At 43.4% G+C, this 23,405-nt stretch overlaps 1 protein-coding gene across 6 annotated transcripts in view; it reads right to left on the reverse strand.

Moving 5' to 3' along the window:
• LOC110949300 (uncharacterized) overlaps positions 1 to 22,353 on the reverse strand; it is a 31,609-nt gene extending 9,256 nt beyond the window's left edge. For 2 of the 6 annotated variants that reach the window (XM_051960061.1, XM_051960055.1), the window contains exons 1-22: positions 21,687 to 22,353; positions 20,930 to 21,019; positions 19,539 to 19,682; positions 15,991 to 16,137; positions 15,309 to 15,500; positions 14,286 to 14,372; positions 13,928 to 14,046; positions 13,712 to 13,826; positions 13,535 to 13,612; positions 13,317 to 13,432; positions 11,801 to 12,029; positions 8,119 to 8,264; positions 7,920 to 8,016; positions 6,807 to 6,956; positions 6,403 to 6,552; positions 5,695 to 5,951; positions 4,489 to 4,624; positions 2,987 to 3,187; positions 2,419 to 2,571; positions 1,317 to 1,534; positions 814 to 997; positions 572 to 721 (exon numbers count right to left, since the gene is read on the reverse strand). In XM_051960061.1, coding sequence (XP_051816021.1) covers positions 572 to 721; positions 814 to 997; positions 1,317 to 1,534; positions 2,419 to 2,571; positions 2,987 to 3,187; positions 4,489 to 4,624; positions 5,695 to 5,951; positions 6,403 to 6,552; positions 6,807 to 6,956; positions 7,920 to 8,016; positions 8,119 to 8,264; positions 11,801 to 12,029; positions 13,317 to 13,432; positions 13,535 to 13,612; positions 13,712 to 13,826; positions 13,928 to 14,046; positions 14,286 to 14,372; positions 15,309 to 15,500; positions 15,991 to 16,137; positions 19,539 to 19,682; positions 20,930 to 21,019; positions 21,687 to 22,190 — 3,663 coding nt within the window. In that variant the 5' untranslated portion in view covers positions 22,191 to 22,353. The remainder of the gene's footprint in view (positions 1 to 571; positions 722 to 813; positions 998 to 1,316; positions 1,535 to 2,418; positions 2,572 to 2,986; positions 3,188 to 4,488; positions 4,625 to 5,694; positions 5,952 to 6,402; positions 6,553 to 6,806; positions 6,957 to 7,919; positions 8,017 to 8,118; positions 8,265 to 11,800; positions 12,030 to 13,316; positions 13,433 to 13,534; positions 13,613 to 13,711; positions 13,827 to 13,927; positions 14,047 to 14,285; positions 14,373 to 15,308; positions 15,501 to 15,990; positions 16,138 to 19,538; positions 19,683 to 20,929; positions 21,020 to 21,686) is intronic. The other 4 variants (XM_051960056.1, XM_051960060.1, XM_051960059.1 and 1 more) reach the window with 4 other exon arrangements.
• Positions 22,354 to 23,405: the final 1,052 nt, after the last annotated feature.

Below are 23,405 nucleotides of genomic sequence, written 5' to 3' on the forward strand. Positions count from 1 at the left end.
TTGACTGTTGACCCATTTTTAGCGTGTTCCGTCACACATTGAAATTTGAGGATACATTTGAAGGGTAATATCTCAGGGAATATTTAAACTAAAAGCCTAAAAATGTTCCTGTTATTCTTCATATCAGAAGAAACAGCTATTTTGGACAAGTAGACCAAACAGCCTATGACTAGGGGTGAATTGATGTATGAAAAAAATATTCAATTTGCCATGAAAATTCCTTCCTTTGAGCACATATTAACAAAAAATGATAACGCAAAACTCAGCTTGTGATATTTTCTGAAGCCTATGTAGCTGCATATCACAATAACATAAAAATTACATCGAATACCACTGATAGTAGGTCACTGCCTAATAAGAAAATCTCACAAGGACTTGCTATATCAGTCCATTTTAAATAGCCATAATTTATGATAGAAGACTTTCAAGTAATCAGAAGTGTTTCAGCAGAAGCTCTCTGATGATACGAGATGGAACGTCCTCTTTATGTGTGAACTTTGACAGTTTTATCAATTACGGGCATTATTTTTTCCCCCACATACCCAAGCCTGTCCCTTCTTTGCTCATTTACCTCTGGAGGGCACACTGTCGCCTCTGTGTAAATATTATCTTGTGAAGATTCCTGTCTGCTCTTCTTGTGAAGCCACTGCTGTTTCTGAGCCCTCCAGTGCACCAGTATCCACCCAAGCATATTCCTCAGCTCCTCCATGCGCTCTCTTACCTGCAAGGCATTACTCAGAGTTTTGTAAAAGTGGACATAACAAAAGCAACAATACATTCAAGGATGGCAGTATATTGGGTGTCTCTGCTCACCATCTGTGTGAGGTGATGCTCTTTGTCTAATAGAGTCTTCCCTGTGGCTGCCAGCTCATCAAACTCATTAAACTTTTCCTCAATCTGCATGTCCAGCTCTGCAGCCAGTGGTTTCTGTCCGTCTCTCCCAAGATGCAAGGCGGTATCTGAGAAAATGCACGACCTGGTGTCCTCAGTCCATGAGCTATTCAGAGTAGCGAGTTGGGGCGGGAGGTGGTGGAGGAGACAAGGAACAGGGTTGTGAGAAAAGCCATACATTCACTAAAACATGAGAATGAACAGACTCTCCCTGAACATTCACCGCCCTGTCGCACTCAACTGAGGAAACTTGCTCTGACCTTCTGAGCACATCTTAAATTATACATTTCCCCAAAGACCTGACAAAGAAGAACATCGTGTTCTTTCCTTGAAAGCTATTGTAATGGGCAGATGTTCTCACAGAGTGGATTACAAATGAACTTCTGGCTCAGAAAGGGGTCTCAACATCCTCCCGCCCTGCTTACATCATGGCGAGGTAGCTCCTGAAGAAGTCCTGGAGCTGCACAAACTCTCGCAGACGTGACTTGTTCTCCGTCACACTTTTTCCCAGCTCGCTCCAGGCCTGCAGCGTCGCCTGGATCTTTGCCCCGAGCACGTGCACTCTCTCTGGGCACAGCTCCTTCAGCCGAGAAGCCTGGTCCTTCATCTCCTTTACATCCTCCCTGATGATTTCATAGTCAATCTGTGGAGAATCACAGTGAAAATCTATCATCCCCCATCGAAACCTGGTATCACTCAAACAGCCTGTACCAATTGTATCTCTGACTATGACCTCATCTCTATAGCTTTATGCATATTATGCAGTTAGAGGCCCATATGGTGTACATATGGGCTGCCATGCTGTGGCAAGCTTGCAATCTCGACTACTTTTTTCTGCTTTTGACGAGGCAGTAATTAATAGGGGTTCTCTGGGAGCAATACTTCATAATGTTTCTCAGCTACAGTAAGCCTCACGAACACCGAGTGGTGGATGCCTGACTGCTGACGGCACAGTTATTTCAGTTTGGGAGATTAGGTCATCTCTTCTCTTCAATGGTATCAAGTCCAGACAGCTGTGTGTGTGTGTGTGTGTGATAAACATAACACTACCCAAAAATGACTCACACAGAACCTTACCATCCCCAACTCCACCATAGTCCAACCCTGTGACCCCTGGACACTCACACACACCCTACCAGATTTACTCATAAACACACACACAGTGTGAGAGCTAACAGAACAGTGACTCACACAAGCATAAATAAATATCCTGTGTGAATAATAAACGTTTGCACGCTCTATGTGTGTGATTGCACAGCGCAGTTTATATAACAAATTAAACAAAGCACAAAGCAGGGAGGACCTGCCCCGTTTACTGAAAAAAACCTGGCACAACAGGAAACAGGCGGTGGAACAATGTGTTGGAGGTGAGACAGACAAGGGGGGGGCTTCCCCTTTTTCATGACACCGAGCGAGAAGGCTGCAATCCAGAGTCAGTGGAATGGAATATTGGATTGTATTAACAGCAATGAATCATTTCAGAAGTTTACACCACGATCACGACGTGTGCCGGCATCTTCCTCTCACCTCCAGGTGGTCCTGCTTCTCCTGCAGAGCCTCGAGGCCGCAGTGGTCTGGCTCGCACTGGATGGCCATGTCTGTCTCCTTCTCCAGGATGTCCAGGCCCAGATCCTTACTGCAGCACAAGCGCTCCTCCACCCGCACCGCCAGGCTGGCATGCTGTCGAAGCGCAAAGTCATCATGAGCACTCAGAGGATGTCATTATGTCGTTATAACTCACTGTGCGTTATTTGTTTTCCAATGAGAGCCACACTGCAAATTTGGTGTTTTAAATGGTGTCGTGGATTCCCCCTCCGGCCATGTGTGCATGCGCTATTATGACGAGTGTGCGGCCTTTTTCACTAAGAATAGATCGAATTAACACAAACCCGCTTATGTGAGGGGGAGCGGTGGCTTGTTTGGGGCCCATTAAAGTACACAGCCACAGAAAAAAAAAAGGAAACCAGATGTGGCCCTACTAGAAACTCAAAAACCATTCAGCATCATGTAAGATCATTAGAAGTTAACAATGCAGCAGCCACTGAGTTGACCCAGAAATAGAGTCTCAATGTACTGACACTTTCCGTCTCGCTACCTTGCTCAGCAGCTCCTGGATGGCCTGATCGTGGCTCTGTGATCGGCCTCTTTCCCTCACGGTGTCGTTCAGCATCTCCACAGCTTCTCGTAGCTCCTCCACAGGGTTCCCCATGGCTTCTATCAGGGGCTCACCACATCCACCGCTGCTGCTTTGGAGTCCCAGCAACGTAGGAGCTGAGGAAATTTCACTGTGGAGAGGCTGAAAGAGATGATCATAGTTGAGAGGAATGATGATACAGGTGACAGGTGTAATCCAAATGATTCTAAAGTACTGCTTCACAGACATGCAGGCAGTTTGGGTTTTATTTTCCTTATCTAAGACGTCAGATGCTTTATGATGGTGGTTAATCCACAGAAACATATTTTGCTGGCAGTTTTGATAGGGAGGATGTTTTCAGTAGAAAGCTGTGCCGTTGAAAATAATCCGTGGATTATTTCAAATGGATTTATGGTCTGTTTAAGCTGCATGCTGGATGGTAAGACAACATTCACCTCACACCTTTCTGGTATTCATGTCTTATCCACTTATTCTTTTGTGCCTGGCCAGCTGTGTGTCATTGAGAGAGGAGTTGGGTATCGTGCTTTGCCCACTTTTTAAATGTTCCCCTTATTTGTTTGTGTAACATTTCATGTGTTTAACCCAAGACAACGCTTTTAGTGTCTCCATGGAGAGATCGATGGAAAAGATGGGATGTTATATCTGTTTTTAAACAATACTGTATCTCCACGTTCCCTTCTCCTGTGTTTGATGGACAGATTGTCACTTGAAATGATGCATAAACACATCTGTTTCCTGATTGATTCAGACAGTATGTCTTAAAAATTAATTCTGACAGACCATTGCCCTTTGAATAGCACACTGCTGATGAATGATTTAAAGACTCCTTTCTGTTGAAAATTCAGATTTCTTACATTATTAACATGTAAGAAACAAGTAATCTTTTCTATTCTGGAAGGCGCATCATAAGCAAAAGAAGCAGTGAAAGCTTCTGCTAACGATTTACACCTTTTCACTGCACTGTACCGACGACAGTCCCAAAAATAAATAGATTCAGCTGTTTGGGGAACCGATTGTGTCCTGAATGGTTCTTGAGAATCACCTTCCAATCCCACTGTGTATGCCTGAAATACTCCAATTTTAAGTTTTGTTTTTTTTTTTACCAGTTTTTGTCATTTTAAACAGTTCTACAGAGCATGAGCAGAGTCGTCGGCATATTTAGCATACTGAGTGTGAGCTGCAGCGAGTGGTAAAAGGGGGATGGAAAGAAAGGCAGGGATGTAATAGATCTGCACGTTCTCTGTGAAGGCAGGAAGGAATTGTTTTCAGGTGAAAAACTTTTAAATATGTAACTTTAATACATAGAGATTAATTTTTAGGGATTTTGTCAATGACCAAAGAGGGGCCTTTCATAAGTAAAATACACCTAAATGACAAAATTTTTTTTAAATTTTAACTTTAAGATGATCCTTTAAGCTCCACCCCTGTCAGCTGTTTCTCACCTGTCCGAGGCTGTATCGACTCCCGCTGAGCTCCTGGCTCTCCTCCAGCTCCACGCGCTCCAGAAACTCAGTCAGCATGCGAGTGTCCTGCAGCTCTGAGCTCTGCTGGGTCAGGGCACTCTGGACACGGTGATACCTGGGAAACACAGACAGCAGCAGCAGCAATGTTTAAACCAGAAGCTGCACTTTAACCGTCGTCCACCTCCTCATATACAACCCTGCATCCTTCAGCAGAACCACATTACAGAGACCGCGGGCAGCTCACTGGGTGACTGTTACCATGCTAGAGTGCTGTTTATGTTATCATATATCATGTGTCACATAAACATATCCTGCACTTCAGGGCACCAATGTACCTCGTGTGTGCAGAGTTTACATATGAGATGGTAAAGGGATCAATTTGAAAGAGTGTTTTTTCCAGAATAAATGAGCCTTAAGTCGCTTCTACGTAGTGTTAAATAATGACATCATACCAAGTGTGTTGCAGCTGCTCAGTCAGAGCTTCTACCTGCATCAATGGGGCCTCAGACTGCACAAGTGGCCATCTCTGCCCCATCTCACACCCCCACCCTGGAAACACTTAAACGGAGACCTTTCCGCGTCTTTATTTTCTTTGGTCAGCGTGGTGCTCTTTACAGAGTCTGAACTTTTGTTTATAGACAGAGGTATGTCCCGTAAACCGGCCAACATCATGAGGTTTTACTCAGTCCATGGCAACAACCTGCCTCTTAAGGGCCAAGCGAAGAGAGGCGCGTCATCTTGCAAACATGGAATGGGTGACTGTGACACAAACTGACGAGCTGTGGGTGAAGTGGATGTCAGAGCTGTGGGGTAGACCTCACTAACTCCTGCATGAATCACTAATGAATAAACGTGACTCGGGCAGTTAATGAGCACATGGAGAGGATTTCTGCCAACTTAGAGAAAAGGGTGGCTTGTGAGGTCCATGGATGTATACATGTTTGTGGTTTATGGGGTGAAATTGCCTTAAACTGCAATTTTTTATGAATAAACCCTTCCATGCTGGATTACAAACATGGCAAACCCAAATCTGTAACCTCTTGGAAACAGTGACTTGCTTTATTTTCTGACCACGGTGACGAGCTAAAACCACCAGAGTTTGATTGTCCAGATGAATAACATCACTCTTCCATGATGACAAACCTCAGGGGGCTATCCCTGACCTACTCCCTGAAAGAAACGTACTTTCTCTCCACCTCCTCCATGCGCGCTGGAAGCCCTCGTGTGTGGGTTTGACTGTGGCCGTGCAGCCGCTCCACCTCCTGCCTCAGAGCGCTGAGCTCCAGGCTCCGAGCTGCCACCTCTCTTTCCAGCAGACAGCTCTCCCTCTCAGCCACGCTCATCGTCTCAGGGTCACCGGCTAATGCAGATTCCTTCATGGAAAGCTCCACAGACTCCAGCCAGGCCTCCAGGCTGCCAAGGGCCTGGAGCACTTTCACAGCCTATATGGAACACAAGTGGAAAGGTTGTGGAAGGGCAACAGTATATCTCGTGATGCAGAGGTATTCCTGGTTTGATTTTCATGTGATTTAGTGCACAAAGTGTACCTATTGGAGGTAGACTTGCTTTGACCTACATGTTTTGCAATAAAAGACCTACAGTTTCCAACAATCTGGATTCGCAGTCCCCTTCGAACTTGTAATCAAATTATATGGAGGCACAATTTCCTTATATTACCCTTCATAAATTGTTGTGAGGACACCTTGAAGACTTTGCCAGTTCTAAAAAGATGAAAGTAAATGAGTTTCATGCATATAACCCAGGCTCTAGTCCAACATAAAGCCTCTAACAGTGGTAGAACTGATCCAGAATAATCCGTCATAACCATAAATTTCTCCTAGAACAGTATGACTTAAGAAGAGAGCCTGCTGAGACATATTTTATGATTCTTACCCGAAAGCCCAGCTCCTCTGAGGCCTGCAGGAACACAGCATTCCTCTGGTGCCTCCTTCTCAATTCTTCCCACAGGACCTCCAGCTGGCCGAGGAACTCCTCGATCCTGGTGCTGCCTGGATGCTGTGCACGGACCAACCCGTGGCCCTCCTGAGGACGGGGTGTTAAACTGGTGAGAGCATGTGATGACTGAGAACTGGAATTTATGTTGCGAAATATAGACCTAATCTGAAGCTTTGGGTAAGTGAAGCCGTCTCCGATGAGACGTCAGCTCATTATTTGATTAATACACGTACCAGACCTGCCAAAATGCCCAACATGCAAAATGTGTTTTCATTCAAGGCACTCATCCAGCCCTTGTGTTTTAAGAGGAACTGCGAATGTGACGGTGTGCCTCGGCTTACCCTTTTGACCACCTCTATCCTGGCTCTGTTGGTGAGGATTTCTTGTTCAAGTGTGTGTTGACACCTCCTGGCTGCCTCCAGGCCCTCAAAGCTGGCTATTGAACACACCTGTGTAGCTATGGACACATTGTCTTTGAGCCAGGACAAAGTCTGAGGTGGAAAGGGAGAGGGAAGCAGAACGAGTTAAACCAACGAACAGTGTGAAGGAGAAATATCTGATTGCAGAGCACACCGCCGGTTTGGTTGCCAAAGCCACAGGAAACACGGTGAGCTGGACTCAGATCATATTTCTCATCCTAACCTTTAAGCAGCAGCAATTACTGGAAATTAGGGACATGCAATATGTCAATGGCCGATGTATTACTGGTCTTTAAATAAGAAAACTAAATTATTAATGATGATTAGGCTTATATCTGATGCAGAGCATGGCTGCAGAGTAGAAAATTAATGTTTGGACTGATTGTAGAACATTTTTATTTGCTTAGCAGTAACTTTCTGACATGGTCTAAAGATTGGTTTGAACACGGCTGTGTGTCTGACATATAACTTTAGTTATTTTGCCCATATCAACAAACTGAAAAAGGACAGAGCAATGGAATCTAATAACGATGAAATCTGGTACCAATTATTGTACATATCAAACATATCAACAATGATTGTTAAAAACTAGCTTACAATACAGTGTTTTCTTTGTTCCAGGGATGTTTACATCTTTCTAAACTAGTGCATTAGATACAAAAACAACCTTCACCTCAATCAAAAAATCTATATTTATCTGAGTCATCCCATTTTTTATTTATTTTATCAGTACTGGCCACAATAAACAAGTAATTATTGGTTTCACAGCGGTGCATCTCAACTGGAAATGAGAAGTAGTACACAAGCACACAGTCACACTTGAATATATGACAACTTAGTGTCATAAAGAGTGACATAATACAAGAAACGGGTGCAATTACTGAAGAGTCCAGATCCACTGCTGACTTGGCAATTCAGAGCAATTCTGAAGTTGAGGTCACAGGATTTGACGTAAGTTGAACCATAGGTTGTGGCAGGCAAAACTGATTTCTGGTGTCAGGGGAGTGTGGGTGTGGGTGGCAGAGGTCGGGTCACCTTGTCAGCAGACACAGTGAACTTCTGAAGCTGGATGTGAAGCTGTGGGTGGCCTCGCGGGGCGGCGGTGAGCTTGGTCTCTGCTCTGGGCTTCCTGCTGCAAAGAAAAACACAGACATGTGACTCCAATTATGACTTACATAAAGACCTTTCATTATGTAAGTCACAGACGGAGAGGGAGGCCAGCCTGAAATGTCACCTTTCCCCCTTCAATTGATGTCTGACGATGGCATCATCTGCGCAGGCTGGACCGTCTCCCGCTGCTGGAGAGGTGTGGTTCACTGATTGCTGCTCTGGGCTTTGGTTGCTCTGTGTTCTTCTACCACTCCCACAGTCAGCGGAGATCTGCGGACAAAAGAGCAAAAGTCTCTGTAGAAAAGTCCTAAAGATCCACAACATGGCATGTGAGTAATATCTTTCTTTTTCTGTCAGTCGTCCACCAAATAAAGGTTGACTGGATACACAAACATGCCAGAAAAGAGGATTTTACACCGTGAGCTTTCACTACTAGACAATGAGGCGTTGCTGTGGCTCGCTACTACTGTGAATGTTACGATGTGGCTGGAGGCCGGACATTGTGGACGGCTGCCCAGAGCAAAAAATTTCTCCTGTAAATGACACAAAGCACTCTTACAAAAGTTGGCTATTTTCAGTGAAACAACCCAGACGAAGCTAAAGATACTAGCTATTTCTGTTTGACAGCTTCTAAGACTGTAATAAAAATATTAAAGATGGCAGAAAAAGTTTAAACATGTGCTATGTATGATATAATGATGAAAAAGAGCTATTGTAGGCACAAATACAACCATTTTCAAAGTCTCTATGCCCAACTTCTATTAAAGCAGCAGTGTTTCTTTTCAGCCAGGTGTTTTTGAACTACACAGAGGAGTTTTTAGGAAGGTCAATGCCACAGCTACAGACCTCGTCTACGTGCAGAAATACATTATGGACGTCAACAGCCTCTAAGCCACTTTACAGCCGTGTGAGGTTGGCCAGAGGACTCTGCAGCGGGGTTTCCAGTGAGAGAAACATGTATCTGGACTATTACAGAGAACACAGTGGGCTATCCTGATAGATGCTCTTTTTTACCTACTATAATTTACTGTGAAAGGCTTCCAGAACATTACACTGCAGCAGGATCCAACACAACTAATGCACTGTCACCTGCATGTAGATATATAAGTTTATTTGGTAGTTTCAGCTACTTTTTTATGTTTGGTCTAACTGTGCATGATTTAAGTCCTAAAAATTAAAGTCAGGCTGTACTTGCATTGCTTAACCAAACTAGCTGGCATTTGAAATGATTAATTACTGAGAAATATGAAGAACTTTTTCATTATTAATGAAACGAGCGTGCAATAATCAACAAGGAGGTATCTGTCAGTGCTTTCACATTTTTTAAAAATCTGAAATTACATCGCAGCCAAAAGCGCAAAGCACCTATTAATAACAGTGTTTTATGGAGTAGCTTTAATTTAACTATGTTATTTTCTGACCGGGATTATAGAAAAAGTGAGTCAGAGAGCTGGAGAAAAGTGTCGCCTGCAAAATTATGCGTGAGCTGCAGTAAATTGAAGGGGTCTAGCATCATTTACTAACATGCCAGTCATTTTATAGGCCAGTCTGAGTTTCATAGAGGTGCATTATTGGCCCATTTATGTGCTAAAGCTGCAGAACTAACAAACCAGTGTGATTCATTTGAAAGGGCTGATAACCATCGCTGACGTCTCCTCCCCAGATATTTGCTTCTGTCCTTCATCCTTCACAGTGGCTGCCACTGTAAACAACGCCTATGTTCCAACTCCGCAATATGAATAAGAATAATGTCAGCCGCGGTGAAAAATAGCCGTTTAATGATTTGCTATGTCATATTCAAAGGTATTCTGTGTTTTTGAGGTCTCATCCAATCATTTCAGCATACTTTTCCCTATCTGGGCACTGCTCATTCTTATCTGTTTCGTGCTGATCTCTTCCCCCTGTGTGTCTTTCTGCAGCGTGCTATGAAGTGATGTCAGCCAAGAACTATCACTTAGCACCAAGCCCATCTGGTGTGCAGCCCCAGCATCTGGCTACAATTAGCTAGAGAAACAGACGATAGCCATGTTTACCTCCAGAAACAAGAGGCCATACTACTGCTAACACACACAAGACACGGGCGTATAGATTAGAATGCATGTACGCACTCTGCCGCGAAAATTTTTACAGTTACCTTTAATCAACGGGCTCAAATTGCAACAGAAGGACAGACTACAGCAAAAAAAAAAGAGAGTATGTGCACATGCATACATCTGCAGATATGCTGAAAGTGCTGGCGTCTACCAGCACATATGTAAATATCTCAGAGTCCCTATCAGTTCCTGTGCAGCTGCATCTTGCTCCCTTAAAACTAATGAAATCAATTCAGCTGGAGTGAAAGTGCTGCGAAAGTATGTGACAAATTACTTTTACTGTTCAACTGGTGCTTGTGCTTGGCACCGACTTTGGCCTTTGGGCTCCAGGGTTTTGTTTGGAGTGTCTTATTAACCCTTCCATAAATAGTAACAAGCAGGGCTCCCACAGACAGTGCAACCAGGCAACTCCCAGCTAGCAGCGCAATAAAGACTACTGAATGCAGTGAAAGGATTCAAGGTGGCCGTTTAGCAAGGCCAGCGCCTTTTCTGAAACAACCGAGTCAGGCTTGCTGGTCTGATGGGCTTCTGTCACAGGTGGTGAGGACACAGGGCGGGCAAGAGCCGAAAAACACAAGCTGGGAAATAAGCCGAACCAGAAACACGGGGAGAATGGAAAGAGTGAAGTGTTCTCTCCTCAGGCGTTTGGGCACTTTCTCATCGGGCAAAATGAGGTCAGAGGATCAGCAGGGGCTTTAGAAGTGCTCACGGTCAGCAAGAAGACACGACACTGCATTATGGGATACTTCTGGGCTGAAATAGCCACTGCCCTCACTTCCAGATTATAAAGGGATTTAATGTGCTAAATTGAAGACTAAATATACACATAATTACTGTTTTTTACCATACCACGCTCATTCTGGATACTCCAAAAGAGCATTTCCTTGTGCCTTTACAGGCAGTTGTGGGGCCACTATAGGAGCACCCACGTGTTCAATAAAGTCAGCCTTCAAGAAGAGGAATGTGCTTCCACATGCTCTGTTAGATTATTCACTCACCTTGCACTGAACCACAGACCATCTATTAAGACAGTATTAATTCAATGACTGTATTTTTGTTTGAATGTTTGAAAGCCAAGATATTTTTCTACCATAAAGTGAAATTTGGGGTTTGGGGGAAAGACTTATTTGCATTGGCCCACTGTTCAGCCATGTTGTACAGTCACGACTTGACATTTTTAATGGGAGCTTATGTAATTCTTTGGCCAGGACAAATAACACTTCTAAAAGCTCTTCCTGTGACAGGGCGATATTTGTAACATTTGCAGACTGGGGTTCTTGTTACGTGACAGAGAAGACAGAAAACACACAGCAAAGTTTACCATTCACTGCAGCTCTGGTTTCTGAGTTTTAGAGCCAATCCAACCATTTTATCAATGGATTCCTCATAACTGGGACATTAGAAGTTGCAATTAAGCTACTAACTAGCTGGTAGGACAGAAAAACAGCAGCCTGTTCTGGGCCAACGCTAGAAACCACTGCTCGACAGCACATCTGTCAGACTCTATTTTGGAAAAATAAGTAAATTAAGTTGTAAATCTGGCATTTTCCAAACCAAAGGACAAAATGCGTCACTTTCTGCAGCCACAAGCTTTCGTAGGACCGAAAGGGGCCTGGTCTCATCTTTGGCCAACACTGATGGAGCTGTTCTCTCCTACTCCAGAGCTGCAGTGTGGTTTCTCCAGTATTAGAATGAAATACCAACGCTACTTACCACACAGCCTTTCAGACGATTCTGCTCCTCCTTCACCTCCTTTCCCATGATCCCATGTGTCTCCGTTCCCATGATGCACTGAGGCTCTCGGGCCGGTGTCAGGAGGTCAGCATCTTCCCTGGTGAAAGTGGAGCCAGTGAGAGAGAGTGTGGTCCTGTCACTCCTGCAGGTCGAGCAGAGCTGGAGGTCACTGTGGTGCTGACAGCAGGGCTTCGCTCCAATTATGGCTCTGGAGTTTTATACCAGTGTTTGTGTTATTTGGTTTAAATGGTTATGAAACGCAGCTGATAAGAGGGAGTGATGTAATGTTTGGATCTAAACATAGGCCGCTGACATGAAAGCCTCTCAGCCTAAGAAATTCTTGGAAGGCATTAGATGTTGGAGATGGATGTCAGAACTGTGGACTTGAGTTGCTCCTGACCATATTTATTATTATGAACAGCTCACTCGCTTTTTTTCTCGCAGAGTATAAGAATTGCAATGTTATACGCTGACCAGACTGACATGACATTTGGCACGAACATTCTCAGCCCCCAGAATGTGCATCCAAAGTGAAATAATAAACTTCATTTACGCATGAATTGTTCAAACAAAGTAACAAAGTTGTTGTTTGAAGACCCCATGACTTTTTCTGTAAGTGCACCACCGCCTCAAAGCTCCCACTTTTATAGAAGAAACAAACAAACTAACGGGCAGATTGCCTTGAAATTTCCTGCTGCTTCCCAGAAGATCACAGTTTCTGTTTTGAACACTATTCCGCAGAATACCGCATTTCACTATTCTAGGCCTTTAAACAAACACTAGTTTTTTATCGTATGGACCACAGTGCACAATCAGTAACGCAATTTCTTATAGTTCGGTTCCGATTTTACCGCAGCAATTAAATGCGGTTGTACTCATTAAGCAGATATTGCCTCTGATAGTCTAATGATGTAAAATTCTGGATATGTACTCTAGGCTATTATAGTAACAATAAATTGGCTTTACTAATTCCATAAAAACTAGAAAATATTCTGGTAAACATGCTGTATCTCAGCTTCGGCAGGCTGTCTCAGATGATGTCAGGGTTTTAACAGTGAGAAGAGTCCAGTCCATGTTGCCAACTTGACACGTCGCCAAGACATTATTCACCTACAACAGCAATCCAAACTCTAAAACAGCGCAGAAAAGCGCAGATTATAAACCAAGAAGCGGGTGGTGAATGATGCTCTGTGTGGTAGCTGGACTCCAGACATCCAGTCTTACCAGTCCTTCACTCTGCTTACAATTTTTCACCTGATTCCAACCCAAATTAAACAACGCTAATCAAGAGGGAAAGAAAACTATTCACACAAAGCTCATTTTCATTTGGAGAAGTCCTTGCCAGTGCATGCTTTTCATGGAGGGCACTGGTAGAGAAATAACAGAAGTTCCAGCTCAGTGGAAACCTGAAGTGAAGGACCAATTATTGGGTGGAATGGTGCACGCATGCAGGGCCACCATAGTTGTCAGTGATATCCTTGGCCTGCCGACGTACCTGAAAACCTTCTGAAGAAGCGTCCAGCAGTCCTTCACCTCGCTCTGCTTCTGTGTGACGCTGGCAGCCAGGGCAGGATGGAGGTTAGACAGCTGGGACACACTCACATCTAACATCTACCACACACAGGCCTGCAGGTTAGGCAGAGAAGGCTTCTGCAACACACTTCCAAGGATCTGATCAGGCAGTGCTGCTTCAAGTGAAGAGACTGTTCTTACCATGATCTGACTGCCGATGTCACGGATTTCTCTGTCTCCAAAGCTGTCCAGCTCTTTGGATGTAGACATGCTCTTCCTCTGCAAGAAAGAAAGCACAAAAAGAGTAGAAAATCTCTCAGTAAATACCAGGACAATTGCTTAGTAAAAAACATGTTTTAGGTTTTAATGCAATTTTACCATGTTGTTAATAGCAAGCAATGTGTTATCAGCCTGCTGGTAGAACGAGGACACCTCCAGGGCCAGGTGAAGATTCTCATGGTAGTTTTTCAGGTGAGACTGGACCTTCAGCCACCTACACAGGCGACAGCACAAAGGAGCTCAATCTTCAGTTTACCTTTAGTTTTAAGAAGCTTCATGCAGCGTATCAGTTCAACTTAAGGGCAAAAAATGTACATTTTATTGATTTGTTTCCTCCTGCTGGAGATGTTTTTGCCATCTGTCTTCCCCTGTTTCTCCAGTTTTAGTGCCAAGTTGTTGATCTCCTCGTGAAGGTTTCTGTGGAGCTGCTCATCCTGCAGGGAAACAGCAGAACACAATCCAACTATGACCTCAGCCGTCTTTACCATACACCCTGGGAGACAAATTACAGTCAGCCATAGATAAATGACTGGGAAACCTCAACCAAATTGTAAATCCAACCATTAACATATGGGAATGTATATATTTTTACCCCAAGAATGCTGTTTAGCATGTCTACTGCTTTTTTCTCTTCTGTTTTTAGCTCTTTTGCTTGTTCCTTTACAATGCTCACCTGTTTCAGATCTAATATTCTCCTGGTCAACTGCATTTTGTCAACATTTTCCCCCAGGACATTCACCAGAGACTGCTCCTCTTCCTGCTGGCACACATAAAAGTCAGTGTTTATAGCCCCCATTTGTTAGGAACCCGACCATTATTTCTTTTTAGAGGCACCAGGATTAAACCGCATTACTCCTGCTACCAAGGAAGATGCTAAACAGAAATAGCCTTCAGCGAGAGGAGAGAAACTTTGAACTTGATACTAATGCACAGAGGAAAGGATGAGTGGAACTAAATGGAGAATACATCTCCTCATCGGATTAATGTTTTATAGGCTTCATAAGCAACATCCTCCATTACATTCCCACAGGTCCATTATCAATCATCAATTCCCTTGTGCCAGACACGGACATGAACAGAGATAAACACAGGCCCAAAATGCACTGGATGATTGCTTTTTTGATAATGACAGGCAGATGTTTTACACCGGTGAATATACACAAACAAGAGATGTCTTCAGGATACTGAGCTAATTTCCTGTATTAGCAAGTGCAGTTTTTCTGTGCCAATTATCTTGACAACTGTTGATTAGAGCTGTCTGTAGACTCAGATCAGCCTCTGGGCAAAGTGTTTTTGGGATAATTGTTACAGTTGGAAGGATTCATTAACTCAGACTTTTCTGTTTCGGTGAAAGAGGAGAGGAAGAAATCTGAAGAGATAAGAAAAGGGGTCGGCACAGGAGCGGACAGAGCGAAATTGTGAAATTTAACAGAAGTAGCATGAAAATACCCTTAGAAAACAAATGATAAAAAAGAAGACACATATTACATATAAGTGATAAATTACAAAATTAGAAAATGAAAGAGCCACAATAAAAATCCAGCATCATCCATAAAACCTCGAAATTGGCAAGAACATTTGCAAAAAATGCAAAGGTTTTTTTTTATCAGTAGCTCAATAAAATTGACTCCTCTCTCTGCAATTAAATCTCCCTCTTTAACATAACATGAAAACAGAAGACAGGAATGCTTTCTACCTTTTCTTTAATCCATGCTTCCAGCTTGTCCACTTTTTTGTTGAATTCCTGCAGGTTCTTAGCTCCACCGAGGGCCCTCGTCTGATTTGCAGCCATCTGTTTCAGGGTCAGCCACTGGTCCCTGAGCTGGCTGAGCTGCTTCTTCACCAGATCGGATGTGGGGTTCAGCTTGCAGATCAGCTGCTCACCCATCTAAAAAAACACAAAGTCCTTTCATTTTTTTGCACAAATGGAGCAGCAAGACTAACACAGAGGCGAGGATGAACCCGTCTGACATCTCAAACTGACATTCATATCTCGGACGTATCCTTGAAAACTCTCCCAGTTCTGCCTCGGCCCTTCCTGGGCTGCCTGAGTGTCGAGGGAGGACAATTATGACCAATGTACAATTTCCAGACATTTCACCGGAGGGAGAAAGTATAAACTGGCTTGACAGAGCCGTCTGAAACACCGAGGGGTCTGCTTTTCTCTTGCCTGCAAGTGCCTACAAGGCCATTATGTTATGTGTTATGTGATCTGACAGACTCTTTTAGCACCAAAGACTGTGATTAATTGTTGCATTCAGATCTCCATTACATGTTAAAAGGCAAAATAAACATTTCATTTTGGTTGTGGGGCGCTGTGTTGAGCTTGTTCCAGTATTTTAGTTGGAGTCCAGTCTTGTGTCAAATCACTTTGCTACCTGGTTCAGTTGAATGAGGGTGTTCTCAAAGTCTTTTAGGTCTCTCTGGAGCGTCTGCGAGGCTTCCTCCCAGTCCTGCAGGGGGCAGCACTGAATATTACATCCATCCTTCAGGTCCTGCAGCTTGCCTTTGATCCAGGCTTCTGCCTACATCACAAACAGACACAGACAACATTGTTGAAGATATGTTCTACAATGTGCAAAGTTAATCACTTCTGTCTGTTCATTGGCCTGAATGAAACTGTAGTCCTGGAGGAAGCGCATAGTGCTGTTTTACCACAATACAGTGAGAAGAGCATGAAAAAGAAACAATCTGTGACAACTGATTTGTTCCTCCCAAAAAATTAAAATACGATACACTGTACATGTTAAAACACTGAACAGCTACATATATTCAAATTGATCAATAATAAACATGCTGAAATTAGTGTTAAAAGATGTTCCAGTAGTTTCAGTTCAATTTATAAATATAACTTTCACATCTGAAGCTCGTCTACAGCCTGTATTTTGTGCCATATCCGCTGTATGACTGTACACTCAACAAAGTATTCGTCACATCTAGCAAACAGGAACATTTTTCCCTCCCTGCCTTGGAGTAATATGAAGCTTCAGGCACATCAAGAACAGCTCTTTGTTCTCCAATGTCATGTTATGCAGAGCAGAAGTTTCTCTTGGCAAGTGCCTGCACTCCATTGCATAAGGCTTTGTCTTGTGGAGCTGCCTTTTCTGGCAAACTTCTGTATGGAGCGAGGAGGCCAAACCAGGTGGCCAAAATCAGAAAGTGTTGGAAAGTACATGTTTGTTTTCTGCAGCGAACACAGCATGAAAGTCAGTGACCCTCCTACGCCACGAGAAATGAATGGATTAATAAATCAACTCACTTGTCAGACCAATCCTGAGCGATTCAAACAACTGATACAATCAGCTTTATTTCTCACAGCGGTGCTTTTGTCTACAGCACAGAATGTCAAATAACAGTTAAGCACACAAACAAGTCATTGTAACGTCACATCAAGGCACTATTTCCTCAGGAATTTAGACTGACATCGAATAAACAGACTCTATAGCAACCCTGTGTTTGAATCAATAAAACATCAAGACCGCACATGACACATCCACCAAACAACTTTTCGCTGTAGATTAAAATATGATGTCACTCCTCCCCAGAGAAGCAGGTCATTAACTTTACAAGGCCCTCAGGGCAGCAGAGGTATTTCTGGGTTGAACAGAAGGAAAAGAGCTTGACAAAACAGACCGGCCCCTATCTCTTCACACTGGCTCCCATGGCATTATAATGACCTCATAGAGGAAGCCCATGATTCCCTTGTTTCTTCCTGTCCACTCTACGCAACAATGGTCTGTTTATCGAAACGTACAGTCGGGCCTTAGTGTAGCTACAAAGAACAGACCGCTAATGCATGGAATTCAAACTGTGTCACTACTTCTGACTTTTTTTTTGTGGCTGTACAGGAAAAACATCATTGCACTGAACACTGGACAAATCTGAAGATTGTAATCTGTGAGGAGAAGTGCTTTTTTTCCACACCACTTTTCATTTCTACACTGCAAAACATACAGGAATTCTTTCAAAACAACCAGGTTTTCTGGTTAATTTAATCTAAATATGTGGGTTTTGTTTTCGGACCACTTTAGAACTTAAAAATATGAGTTCTTATAACTTGACGCACTGTGAGCTAAAATAATGACTTGAATGAATGATGAGTTGTGAGTTTATCAAATTTATTAAGTTTAGTTTAGAATAAACAAAACGTGCATATAAGCAGACTTCCCAGGATGCATTGCTAGAGAGTTAAAACTCCCCAGAGAATATTTTCTGCAGACTGAGGAAACTAACATGGTGGAAACTTGCTGTGTGTATTTAATACAAATTAAATTAAGTTATTGTTAATAATAATAAAAACCTTTTAGCTATGACAAAGGTAAGCATTTAGTTCAGTCCCCTTGATTTATAATTTGTCTCACTATAACTACAGGCAGTAAAAAATACCTTCAGCAGCTGAGCTTTTTGATCCTTTGCTTTAACTTAAAAGGAGGAATAATTTCTTTAAATTTAAAAAATGAAAAAGTAATCATTGTCTGTGGTGATCCAACTTAACATCTTAAGTTGAATAAATTTGTTTTCTCATTTAAATCAATTAGTTTTACACTGTCACAAATCATAATATGACTCTGAACTAATTAATCAACCAAAGTTGAGTTAAGTCACGTTTTTAAGGCACTTGGTGACCTTAAGTTTCTAATCTGAATTAGCGTCAAATGATCTACAGTGTACAACTTTTAAATAACCCAGTTTTGGTACTTTAGATGAAAATGAGCAAAGTGTTTTCATCTTTGCACGTTATGAAATGTCGATCAACATGCCTCTCTAGTAAAGTAACTTGGCTCTGAACAGGCAGTGGGAGTTGAAGTTTCTCTACTTTCTCCATCATGAAAATGAGATGGTGAAAGGCGAGACATTTTGCAGAGCAGCCTCGGAGACAGATGGCTCTCGACAAAGTCATGCCTCTCCATGTGGTGACCTGCCTTGCTCTCCCAGCTTTAACCATTAGGGGCCTTTAACAGTCTCCCCCTGGAAGGCTCGCTTCCACTTTCACAGAAATGTAATACTGTAATAATACATTTTCTTCAGCGATAGCAGTCAACCAAATCGCTGTTGGGTCCCCTGGTACTGAAACATCTGACTATTTAAAGCCCCAAAAAGTTTAAATACAAAAGGTTGTTTCCTCTAAAAAGCAACAGAAACTCCACTTCAGAGCAACGGGGCTGATAGCTTGTTAACAACGTGCTGCAGGGCTGTTTTCATCATACGCATACATCATATGTTTCCTTCAGCCGACACATCCAAAATTAAATTCTTATTTCTGGAAGTAAATGGCCTATCACTTGGACTATTGCTCAACAGAGGTCTGACGAAAAAGTTGGAAAACTGCTGGACAAAATGTCCCTCTGCCGAACTCGCTGAAAAATGTCCTTGTGCGCTGGGGTGGACGCAACGATGAGATAACACAACCAGTTGTGCTGCTTGGCTGAGTCTCTCTGGGCCATAGGCGTGAAGAGATGGAGCCAAACAATGATCTCATCCCTAAATAATTGCTTGTGGCGGTTTCCCCTCCCTCTCTTCCCTCAGCCGAACACAGCTCATACAGTTCCTGGGACAAAATAAGAACCAGCGCATTTTTTGCTCTTGTTGGAGGGTCATGCGACAGGCAGCTTCCTTTCTGATTTCATCTCCGCAGCATAACTTGCTGCTTTTGTGATGAGCCCACTCCACAGCTTCTTTTCATTCACATCAGAGGAGATGACAGATTCTGATGAGCTGTTTACTGAGGTTTAATTGTAAAATAATTTAATCAGAAAAAGATGCACATTCTGGAAAAATGGAGGGGAATAACTGTCTCCTCGGACACTCATTGGATGTGAGGAAACAGAGAGAGGAGGCTTTTCATGAGAAGGAGCGAACCAGAGAGAGTGATAAACCTCCTGAAATACCATGGATGGTGATGTTGTGAGGGCATGCTTCATCGTACCTGCAGTACTTCCTTGTTGAAGAGCGAGTTGCGCTGAGTGAAGCAGTCACTCTGGGATGTAACAGCTGCCAGTACTTCATTCTGGGTGTGTGGATGACTTTCCTTCCTCTGAGGCTCTTTCTTCTTCAGTTCAGGCACTGAGACCTGCATGAGTGAACAAGTGTTGAAAACATGACAGCAACACTGGTCCTATTTAATTAAATAAAACTGAATCAGATGAAGCTCGCGTCCGCTAAAACCTGTGAGAAAGTGGCGCGGCTCTCCAGCTCTTAACACCCGGCAATGAGTGGATGCTTAAGTGTCCACTTGTGTTGATTATACCATTTTGTTTACCATCCAGGGACATTACAAACACGTGTCCGACTGGCCCCAAGGTCCCTCTTTACAAAAACCTACTGTCAGCACTACGTGAGACGAACTAAACACGACTGGCACAGCTTCACTAATGGACGAGCATTCCTGCTGCTCTCCAATCAGGAAACATCTGGGCACAAAAAGGAAGCAGGAACGGACAGATCCCTAAATGTCTGTCGTTTTTCCAGTAAACACGTCACCTTTGGTAGGTGTTCACTCTCATACCTGCACAGGTGAAAGCAACAACACATTCTCGCATGTAATTAGACACATTTTTTGGCTGTTTGCATGAATAATATATGAGTAGAGTAAAAGCAAAGTATTGTTGTGGCTACAAAATGAGAAATGATGTGAAAGATTACAGTGATTTTTTTGTTCCAGAAGTGGAAATGAGGCCATTGCTGTGTCAGTGTGTTATTCTAACCAGCGGCCTTCATGAGGACTGCAGCAAGACCTTTCTTTTGTTAACATCTTCCCTGACTTCATGTTTTCCAGTGAGCCCTGCCTCTGCAAAGTCTGCTGTTAACACAGCAACTTCATCCACAGCACACACTGATGACTTCAACCAGGAACAGGCCAAATCCAACAGCCCACTGACGGTAAAAAATATCCTATAATATGGTTTTACTCTCTACGTCCTGTACATTTTGCTATTTTGGGCATCTGTGAGGCATTTAAACAGAGATACGTTGCTCCTAGAACTCATTTTCCACCTCCGTGTTACTTTGCTCCAAATGTATAATATGGTAAGTTTGGCGAAGAGAGAGCATGACTTCACTTCCTAAACTCCAAGAGATTAATCGACACACAGCTGGCTATAAAAACACAACACAACAACTGTTTTCCTAAAGACTGAAAAAAGTTAGGAAAAAATAACATCATTATCAACAGTATCAATAACAAAGAAAATATTTTAAGCTCATTATGATAAGCTTTTTCTTTTACTAAAGTATGACATTTTACTGTAATAAAACACTATTTTTCCCCTTAAAGCGGACTATTTGGCATTTTGAATTCAACAGTTTCTAGCATCTTACCGTTTGGACTGATTCTTCTCCTTTCATTTTCATCCTGGTTTGTTGCAGCGTGGCCTGAAATTCATCACTGCTCTCTTTTCTGAGTAAAACCTTAAAAAAATGAAAGATGAAACAAGAAGCCGGTAGTGAGGAAAATGAGCCATAAATGAGTGGAACGAGCTGGGAAAGAACCGAGGCAGGAAAGCTTCAAATCACAATTAACATTTTTACAGGGCCTGGAAGTCCACGTGCCGATGACTAATTCCAATAAGTCTTACATTTAGACACAATAAAACAAATATCTCAACCGTTAACCGCCATTTTCATTAACAGCTTCGAGGTTCTGTATTGTGTTAGGATAGAATTTGTCAAAGTGTGTGTCATAAAGATATTCTACTAGAAGTAATTCCTCAAAACCCCATCTAATTAAAGTTGCAGAGACTGAAAAACCATCTGGACTCTTCAAGTTGCTACATTTGCTCTGTACGTTGGGAGTTAAAATGTTCACTTCTCATTCTGAATTTGAGATTAATTTCTTTGCTTGTAGGTACAGGACTAGAATTTTTAAAACAGCTAAAAGTAAGTCTTTATTATATAATCTTGAAGTAACCAAAAGAGCATGTTGCACATAATTTTAAAAATATCTGTCAAGAACCTACATTTTGCTTACATTAAGTAAAAATTTAATTTTTATTCAAGTAAATTTTTTATATTCACTCAGAAACTAAGACAAGGCACAAAGCAGATTTGCATGTTTAGTTTCGTAAAAGTGTTGTACCTTAAACTGAGAATTAGGTTTATTCTCACAGCTCACTCCCACAATCCTGGGCAGATGTGGATCCGATGTGCTGGTGGTGATGTTGTTGTTGTTATTGTTGTTTTCAGATGTGGATCCTGTGATTGAAAGCTGTGCCGGTCCCACTGTCGTCTTATCCTCTGATCTGTCTTTACTCCCAGAGATTGTGATCTTCTTAATGGATCTGGACACAGCAGAAGCGGAGGCGACATTCTGGTTCAGCTGGTCCTCTGCTGCCATGTGCTCCTGGTCGCGTTTCACCGGAGCGACCTGCTGAACAATCGGCGGGACCAGACAGGGTCCATGTGCGCAAACCTGTGACCGACTGAGGTAGAGCGAGTTCAGGTTGTGCTGTAACACGCAGTTATCCAGAGCCTCGCTGGGCAGATAAGTCTGTGTAAAGTCCTGGCATTTTGGCACAGCTGGAACTGACAGCCTTGTCCCAATGGTGAAGGGCTGCACCTTCCTCACAATGCCCTCAGACATTGCCAGTGTCTCCCAAAAAGAAAACAAAATGACTGAAGTCCAACGTGAAATTAAAAAAAAGTCTCTCACATCCCTTTGTACGCTCTCCTCTCTAAACAGCTGTCCAGCCTCTGTTCAGCAGGCAAGTGGAGGGTTGAACAGTTCATGGAGAGAGAGAGCTCAGTTCTCCACCTTCTTATGCATGTTGAGAATGCACAGCACACAGCCCAGGACGGCTTCCTTGGACTCCTGGGATCGGACGCGGTCCCAGATGTGGCGCAGGGCTGTGCCAAGGTGGGCAGCGCCTGTCGAGAGGCTTCTCCGGAGGAACTGTGCCACTGAGCCTGCCAGTCTGCTACTGAGGAGCCTGATAACCAGGGACCGCAGCAAGATGAAAACTGCTGGCATGCTGCCTGACTGTGCTGCGCTTAAGTCTTGAAAAAAAAGCTCAGAAAAGGAGGGGGAAAGAGGAGGGTTGGTTACGAGAGGGGATGAAGTCACCACCTCTTCTCTCGCTCTCTCTCGCTCCCTTTCTTTTTCTCTGTCAGGAGCGACAGAGCGGACAGGGGGCTGTAAAGCCTGGCTGTCAAAACTTCCCCTCTGAACCCGAACAGAAAATCTGGCCAGATAAGAGGCCCGGCAGTAATGGAGTCACAGGGAGAGACCTCTGTCAGACCTCTTCAATCACAGCTTAGCCCCTATGAGGTAATATCCTCGGCTGAATCACAAACACACACCCACACTGCATCTCCTACCTCCACTTTGAAGTGCAGGTTCAGCTGCAAGGAGTTGTGTTCTGTCCTAGAACTGCAAAGCAGAAAAGTCTTAAACGTGAGGAGAGGATCAGCTTCAGATGCTCATGTCTGCTCTGCCTGTCCAGGAGTGAGAATGTCCTCTTCAGCTCTGAGCCTCCCCTTCGCTGAGGAGCAGTTGCCACACAGGTTACAGCTGAATGGAACAGAGCAGCTCTGTGGTTCTGCTCCTTAAACCTCAGAGCTGCTGGCTGGACAAGTGTGTGGAGGAGGAGATGGGGGGGCAAATAGCCGTGGAGCAGATGATGACCCCTGCCACTCCTTGAAGGCCGAGCAGAGCAAATGTTTGGCCGACTGATTGGAATGGCAGGAGTGGCGTGCTTCTGTCACGGCAGGAGGTGGATTGTTGAGAAGAGCAGACAGCAGAGAAAATATTTGCAGGGAGGAGAAAGGAGAATCTGCTTCCACTGGTGAAAGCTTTTCC

The sequence above is a fragment of the Acanthochromis polyacanthus genome, chromosome 15, assembly GCF_021347895.1.
Source record: "Acanthochromis polyacanthus isolate Apoly-LR-REF ecotype Palm Island chromosome 15, KAUST_Apoly_ChrSc, whole genome shotgun sequence".
In the NCBI taxonomy this organism is placed as follows: Eukaryota; Metazoa; Chordata; class Actinopteri; family Pomacentridae; genus Acanthochromis; species Acanthochromis polyacanthus.